The 9180-nt window shown below is 36.3% G+C and overlaps 1 protein-coding gene across 1 annotated transcript in view; it reads left to right on the top strand.

Annotated features, from left to right (window-relative positions):
* Positions 1-9180, top strand: part of LOC106458804 (protein Wnt-5b-like) — an 80957-nt gene that overhangs the window by 45754 nt on the left and 26023 nt on the right. Inside the window, exon 3 of the mRNA XM_022385154.1 lies at positions 1512-1804. Coding sequence (XP_022240862.1) covers positions 1512-1804 — 293 coding nt within the window. The remainder of the gene's footprint in view (positions 1-1511; positions 1805-9180) is intronic.

Genomic DNA, 9180 nt, shown 5'->3' with positions numbered 1-9180 from the left:
TTAAAGAGCAAACCTTACACTCTGCACTACTTGCAGTTCATCAAGCAGCTCGGCCATGCTGTTACACGAGCTACAAAGCTGTGAGTTGTCGCTTAAAGAGCAAACCTTACACTCTGCACTACTTGCAGTTCATCAAGCAGCTCGGCCATGCTGTTACACGAGCTACAAAGCTGTGAGTTGTCGCTTAAAGAGCAAACCTTACACTCTGCACTACTTGCAGTTCATCAAGCAGCTCGGCCATGCTGTTACACGAGCTACAAAGCTGTGAGTTGTTGCTGCCTTGTGTTACAGTTTAACTTGCTATTCATCTATTTAAGGAAAGTTTAGTTCAAACTGACAAAAACTCGTTTACAGTCCATGTAAATTGTAACATATTGTTACATGTTGAAAACATTAGAAAACTCAAATGAATCCTAATTATTAACAAATCACAAGCTAAGATACAGATCTCAGTTAGTGGAATGACAAATCATGAGCTAAGACACAGATCTCAGTTAGTGGACTAACAAATCAGGAGCTAAGACAAAGATTTTAGTTAGTGGACTAACAAATAATAAGCTAAGACAAAGATCTCAGTTAATGAACTAACATCATGAGCTAAGACAAAGATCTCAGTTAGCGGACTAACAAATCATGAGCTAAGACAAAGATATTAGTTAGTGGACTAACAAATCATGAGCTAAGACAATGATATTAGTTAGTAGTAGGGTTTCCGACTGAAGGCTAACTGTTACAAGTTGTGTTTCCTTTGCACATGAGATTACATTAACAAAATATTATATGGAATTAGTGAATAATAGCTTGATCGTATAGGAAAACTCGACAAAATGCTGATTCATAGAATATCATTCTACACTATAGAACGAGACAAGAAATCGACACCGCCATTTGAGATTGAATTTTGAATTGGGAATGGGGAGAGGGGTTACGGAATTTCAGGGAAGCTCTTGGGTTGCTCTAAATTGAACGGTCAATAATACAGTAAGTAACATGTAGCCTGGCGCTGTAGTGGACTGTAGGTTTACATTACAAAGTAAAAGTGCAAAACTGGTATGTTATTATTAGGTTTTATAATCATCTTGTAAGTAACAATTTATTCAGTTAAACTGGGATTAAATAATACCTGTCTGTTGACAATTGAGTAATTCATTTGTAGAGTGTTACGTAGAAATCAAGTTCTTCAAAACTCAAAAATAATTAGATAATGTTTTATTTATTAAATACTAACACTCTTTGTTGAGTGGCTTCCTACTAGTGTTTGTATAACTTCACCTATTGTGCTTTTTAATTAATTCCATTTTGATATCTCAGACATTACGAATTCAGTAGTTTTTTGCTAGTACTTATATGTAAAATTACGCCCTAGTTTGGCGATATCTTGCTTATTTATATGCTCTAACGTACGCCTTGGTGCTGTCTGTTGATTTTTCCCCGTGTTTCTGTTTTTGCTGACGTATAACTACTTGACATGCTACGTAATTAGTAATTATTGTCTTGATTACCTTTCGCAGCCAGCAGGGAAGCTGCCTTTACTCACGCGATCTCCGCAGCGGGGGTGGTGCACATCATCTCCAGAGCCTGCCGCGACGGCCAGCTGTCGAACTGCGGCTGCAGCAGGGCTCTCCGCCCTAAAAACCTGCACCGTGACTGGATCTGGGGAGGCTGCGGCGACAACATAGAGTATGGCTACCGGTTCACTGAAGGGTTTGTCGACGTCAGAGAACGAGAAAATAACTATATGAGAGGCTCTACAGAACAAGGAAGAAAACTGATGAATCTTCATAATAACGAAGCTGGAAGGAGAGTAAGCACTTAGCTCATGTAGAACTAGGTTCTTGCTAGGCCAAGTAATTTCAGTTAAAGAAAAAAAATATTTATTCTAGATACATAGTTTCAGAAATTAAACAAGTCACCCGATACTATATATCACTGGAATATTATTTGATTTTTTCTTATTATAACACTAACTAATTTGTAGATATACTGTATTGTCCCGATTATAGGGCGATCTCAAATATAAGGCGACCCCCACTTTCAGAAACCATGGGAAATGAAAAATTGAATGGCATAACGTCCTTTTTTTAGATCCGCAAAAATCAATACTATAACTGAACAGCATGCAGGTGAATTAGTTGCAAAAATTGACAATCACCTTGAGCGAACATCTGGTGCACATGCGTAAACGGATGTTACCTAGACATTCAGGAATGCGACAGGCTAGGGAAGGGACCTGTGGTTGGCCACTATTATAAGGCCTAGTTATTTACAGCCTAGTTATTAATCAAAAAACATCGCCTTGTCAGCGGGTCAATACGATATATATCTTTTCAAAATTTAAAATCATGGTTACTTAATTACATCTTTATTTTAAAAAACGATAGTTTTGTATGTTTCTGTAGTTTATCAGTTACATATATGATTTTTTTTTAGAATTCCAAAGAAATAGATATATATATTGAAACAAAAATTCCTTTATCGCAAAAAATAACGTAGAAGTATTCTGAACAAAATTTGTTCTTCCTCTTGGATAACGAGGTGGATAAAGTGAATCCTTGAACAACAGTTGTTTACTCTATTAACAAGACGTGATAAAACATTTTGCTGCTGATGTTTATTTTCACTTTACTCTGCGTGTTATCACTCTCCTCTGAGAGAAAAGGCAAGTAATAAGAGTTCTTGACAGACGACAAGCCATCAGCCCATCTTTGTAGTTATTATTTTATTGGGAAATAAGTTTTATTTTTCCATTTTTTAAGTCTTTTGAGTCACTAAAATAAAGGCAGCGTGTTGTTTTTCATTTTGCTTTGCTAGTAGGTGACACATGTATTCATTAGATTTAACTATGAGAAGAAAATATTTGTAATTCCATAAAACAAGGATTTCACACGGCCGTCGGAGAAACACCTAAACAGCCTAGCGATCAAGTGATTAAACTTACAGCCTCCATTCACCATTTTGCCGTACCAGTGTTTATTGCTTTCTTAAGAATTAAACAAACAAAAGTTTTAAAGTGAGCGTATACGAAAAGAAAGCATCTGTTTTAAGAATATAACTTTGTCAACCGGTTGTTATGTCATAATTGTTGGTTAATATACTGGATGCGTTTCATTCTGTGGGCTCTGTTGTTACAGGGTAAACATTTTCCTGTTTTATGGAAAGTACAGGAAGATGTTAAGATTTTATAACATCTTAATCAATTAAAAAATCTAAAGGAATGAAATGCACTAAATTGCAAAACGTATTTCGAGAAGCAAAGAAACATAAGCATAAACAAAACAATGCGCATGCGTTTTTTGGGTTATACTTTATCTCCAACCAAGTCAACACAGAGAGAATGAAACAAAACAACAATCGGAAGCATTTTTTGTTACATCTTTCTCGACTTTTTACATCCCAACATTTGCCTTTTTAAGTGTTATCTTGTTTGTAAGGTTAAGAATTTCATTTTTTATTTCTTCTGTTATACTGCACACATTAAATTCATTTATATAGAGGTTGAATAAGTTATATTTAAACGATTTTGGAATCTCACCACGTCGTTAAAGTCTATGTTGTCATATCTGAGCATACTCTATCTAATGGATATGCATCTTGACAATGGTCCTGAAGCGTATTTGCCATTGCAAAAGGCTCCATTGAAAAAACTATCATATCCAAAGCACGTCCCCCCTCTCTGACTCCTTTCCGTAAACCATCTCGTGTACGAGGATGACGGTTGCCCAGCACCGATTGAAACAGAGCGATCTTACTGTAATCCAATGGCGTTGCATCCGGCGAACTTACCAGTATGTCTTCGTATGGAATAGCATGAATGCCCGGTTGAAACGGAGGTGCATCTGGAAGCCTTATCTTGGTGAACCCATACTCTGTTGACCTCTTTTACAGACAGAGACTCTTCTTGATTATATTGCGTACTGTTGCCTGGGTCCACTTGAAAAGCTTTTGCCATTGATCTTTGTATTTGTTGATTCCCACCTTTTACAAGACGCCACACACTTAGCTTACCACGACTATGGCACAAATTGTAGCAGATCTCTTTCTGGATGGTCTTGGTGCTCTAAGCTGATCCATATTCCTTTGTTTTCCAATGCCGTTAAGAACAAGCGATATCTCCGTCTTAGAAATTCATAATTCCAGATCTGAACACATCTTTATGATCTGAGTGTTTGAATATTTTGCATCTGGAAAAACTGTTACATATCCTTCCAAAAATGATCACCACACCACCTACGAAACGGTAAATAGTGGAAAAATATAGTTCTCATACAAGCCGTTCCTCCTTGACTTTATATCAACATATTCAAAGTCGTATTCGCATAAAGTACTCAACCTCTATAGTATTGATCTAATTATTGATTTATATCTATTCATTTCGCTTCAAGGAATTTAGATTGTATTTATTTATAAATTGACGTATCTTGTACAATAGGCCTTAGAAGGCCTGTGGTTAGGGCACTCGACTCGCAATTTGAGGGTCACGGGTTCGAATTGGCGGTGGGTAATGTTGACTATCTGCCTATCTAATCTATCACTTCAAAATTATGTTGACCTTCGAAATTTAAAAAAAACATACTTGTACACTATATAATTTTAAACTTTTATTTCATTATGTAAGGACTTAACGCTTTTGACCTTCATAATTTATTACTTTACTGTTCACATATATATCACATCAAGGTTTTCCTCAAAGTATTGTACTGAATTAAAACTATAAAAATACTTTCTAATATCCTGACTTTATAAGTTAATTTAAAATTCTTTAATTCAACAATCCCTACTTATTTACTGTTGTTTTGTCAAATGCATATTAATAAGATTTGATCTCTTGGGGAAACTTGTAAATATTGGTATTTCCGTGCCACTACGTAATCCTACCTAAATGAAACGATGAGTTATGTATATTAGAATTCAGGCCGTATCATACACATTTCAGAGTTGTCGGAACCGGGGGCGTTGTAGCACTCCCACTTTTACGTATTTGACTTACATGGAAATTGTATGTTATATTATTATATTTTAATAATATATGAATATAATTTACAATTGCTATATTAGTCAAATATGTAAAAAGTGGGGCGGTTTCGACGCCTCTGCCTTTTTACCAAGTTATGTAACTGATCAGTGAACTCGGCTTTTCAGTACGTTGTATATACGACAATTTAGAAGCGACATTTACAGTGGCGCTGTGTTACCGAAATCCTGTTGTTTCGTGTGCTTCCTGTTGAAAGTTGCTGTTCTACCCGGTGACTCGCAGTCTACGTGCCTCCGCCTATATCCCCTGGATCATGTAATGTTGCCTAGGTATTGCTTTGAAATAACACGTCTTATCTACAAGGCCCAAGGGCTATGTTGGCCACAATTACAATGGTGACTTCAGCGGTTTTTATGTAGCTGTGAAGTCGCAGAAAGCGGTTCCGGCCAGTAACGTTTTGATTTATATAACAGGGAAACGTTTTATACAATAGTACGTGTATATTGTTAAAATATACCGACTTCGTGCGGGTTAGAGCCAACGCCCAGTGTCTGATGTTTCTTTGTAAGAAAAATAATATATCTTCATTAGATGTTCACTTTAAAATCGATCGGCAGTGACGTTTACAAACTCAATATGAAACAACCAATTACGTAACAATTTCTACAAGAAAAGCTGCTAAAAAGTTACAATCATAATTACAATGAATAACAAATAGTATTAATTAGGAGTAACAAGCAAACTACAAAAACTTCTATCACCACTCTGTCCTAGGTCATCAGTTGAGTATCTCAGTTGCTTAGCGGTGTTTTCGGCCTTTAACCCAAAAACATCTTATGAGGTTGCGCCTACTCAGCGATATTCCCAAACACCTTACTTGGAAGCAGAAATGTCACACCACGTACCGCACCTATCACATTTGGCCCAATAAATTATTTAATAGTATTTCATTTGCCCATTGAAATTGTTACTATTTAAGATATTTAATGTTATATGTTAATCTAGCTAATATTATAAATGACTGTAAATTACTAGAATATATCCCAATTTATATCTAATTTATTATGTGGGAAGCTTCAGCTATATATTAAATATATATATATATATATACTATAATTCAAGGTTTCTCTACAAAATGAATATGTATAACAAAATGTTTAATAAATAGGACTCCAGATGTTTTGGCGCGTATTTTTAAATGTACCTTAAATATAATGTGGGTAACTCCAAAGGAACGTTAAGGTTATTCAGGCCAATGTAAGCAAAGCATTTTTCAAAAATAATATCTTTATTCCGTGGAATTTGTGTATTATACAGTCTTGGCCCAAATATTTGCATAATGTTCTATATTGATGTTACTGTCTACATGCATGGAGTAGTTGTTGAGTAAATGCCTGAATAGTAACGTATGATCGGACAAATGTTTACTAGTTGTTAATTTGGTATGTATAAGTTGTTTTGATCATTTGTTCGTCAAACCACACATACACACCTGTTTTGTGTAAAAAAAGGTGTGATTTGATATAATCTTTTTTGAAACAGATCAACACTGTGTTCTGACAATTTTTCTGTACTTGATGTATAGTCATGCCTGGTCACGTGCCAAAAGTTATAGGGTGTTAAACTGTTCGACTGTCCAGAAATTGTATGAAGAAAACGGGCATTGCCAGAACAGTACGGTATCCCAGTGTACTGCATCCAGAATCCTGAAACATCATCGGACTACAGGAAAAGTTGTTCCACGAAAGTCTATTGGTAGACGCCGAAAAACTACTGCCCGAGATGACCGTGTTTTGATCAGGTTAACAGTCAAGGTCGAAAGAAGTCTTACAACACCTTGGGACAACAATAACATGAACACATTCATTCCAGAGTATGGAGAAGAACAGTGAATGGGAGATTGACCAAACAAGGTTATTTTGCAAGAAGGGCTATCTACAAACCAATATTAACCAGAATTAACCACCGTCACCGTGTTAATTTGACAAGACAGCATGCCAACTTACAGTAAGGACACTGGCGATATGTCATCTTTTCAGGTGAGTCCTGTTTCTGGCTTGTTAAAGCTGGTGGTAAGATTCGTGTTCGTCGTTTGCCTCGAGAACAGATGAGGGAAGACTGTGTATTTACCACTGGAAACACACAGACGGTGGTGCAGTACATGTTTGAGCAGCTTTTCATTATGGTGGAAAAACTGTTCATATCCTCCAGGGAAACGTCAATGGCGCCTCCCACAGGCATAACATGGAGACGATATTTCTGCCATATGCTAGGGCAAGATTTGGCAATAACTTTTGTTCCAGGATAATATTGTCACTGCCCACGGTGCACGTATTGCACAGGATTACCTCGACCAGGAGGACATTACAAGATTGCCATGACCAGCAAAATCTCCAGATTGAGCCGAAAAATTCCTAAATACGACACTAATCCAGCTACTGTAGCTGAGTTACAGCGCCTTTTAGTGACAAGTTGGAATGAAATCACAATGGATTACATCAATAACCTCATCGACAGCATGCCATGTCACCTTGCGGAGATTATTAGAGTAAGAGGTGGACCAACCAAGTATTGAATGTTTAATATGAACTGATATAAGGTTACAGGTATTATTTATAATAATTTGATGTTATATTTTGTCATTATATAAATGTTTTTGTAAGGTTTTATTGTGATTGGTGAAATGCCGAATTACACATCTTTGTACAGATGTCTCATAAAATTGTTTACTGCTCTAATAAATAATGTCCAATATCATATGCATTTCTCAGTTTGACAGCGCTAAATGTATTTGTATTCCCTTTTAATAGTGATGATCTTATTTATTACAAAATATGCAAACATTTTGGTCAAGACTTAATTATCATAATTTTGTCATTAACCTTAAAAAAATTTAATGTTGGTGTTAACTTAAAGATTCGCTTTGATGAAGTTTTCGTTTTATATTGCTGACAATAAGACAAGCTACTTTATAACCTGGGTTGAAAGAAAAATTAAATTGAAAAAAAAACACAACGTGCATATTTTCTTTGAAATATAAATTTTAAAACTTTAATATTATTACTTTTCAGCCCCCCCCCCCCAGTGGCACAGCAGTATATCTGCAGACTTGCAAAGCTTGAATCCGGGTTTCGATACCCGTGGTGTGCAGAGCACAGATAGCCCATTGTATAGTTTTGTGCTTAATTACAAACAGACAAATTACTTTTCAAAAAAGTGTTGAGTTGTTTTCTGGTTTTTTATGCTACAAAACTGGTTAATTGCAGAGGAATTTGGTAAGAAAGAATATATTCGAGTTTTCTTATATACGTGTCCATAGAACAAGAGCACAGCCTGTCTGGATAAATGGCCACTAGTGTATTCACCATAGCGTTTTTGGTTTTGTTTAACTTGACGATATTACATTCAACCTGATTCAGGTTAACCTTATGTAAACGGTATAGGTGAGGATCTCACGGGTACTTGTCGAACAAGCTGAAGCACGTGTTTACTGACATTCTCGTGCTTTAAAAGTTGTCCACGAATGATCTATATCTTGTCCTCTGTTTCAAGAAAACTGCTCAGAATAAATTGTTTCGTGAGCAGTTAATATTCCGTTGACACTGAATGCTATGCGATAATGCCTCAGACACGACGCATTCTGAAAAGAGTTGATAAGATTAGGCTTGGTGGACCAGCGTAGTTCGAGGAAAATCTGGAAAACCATTTAGCATATAATGTAAAAGTGTTTCTTTTTGTGCGTGTGTTTTTGTTTTATTAAGTCTCGTGAAAACACACAATAACATCTGATGAATGGAGTGTAAGCATTGCAGCTATCAAGATACAAAATGTGTGACTCGGCAGCTTTGTCCTGCGCCCGCTAACTGAGATCTTTGTCTTAGCTCATGATATGTCAGTCCTTCTGTCTGACTACTTGTAACAGTTAGCCTTCAGTCAGAAAACACAACTGTTCTATCTGACTACTTGTAACAGTTAGCTTCAGTCGGGAAACCCTACTATTCTGTCTGACTACTTGTAACAGTTAGCCTTCAGTCAGAAACAACTGTTCTGTCTGACTAATTGTAACCGTTAGCCTTCAGTCGGGAAACACAAATGTTCTATCTGACTACTTGTAACAGTTAGCTTCAGTCAGAAAACACAACTGTTCTATCTGACTACTTGTAACAGTTAGCTTCAGTCGGGAACCCTACTATTCTGTCTGACTACTT

Source organism: Limulus polyphemus, unplaced genomic scaffold (assembly GCF_000517525.1).
Source record: "Limulus polyphemus unplaced genomic scaffold, Limulus_polyphemus-2.1.2 Scaffold518, whole genome shotgun sequence".
Lineage (NCBI taxonomy): Eukaryota > Metazoa > Arthropoda > Merostomata > Xiphosura > Limulidae > Limulus > Limulus polyphemus.
This window is presented reverse-complemented; position numbering and strand designations above follow the sequence as displayed.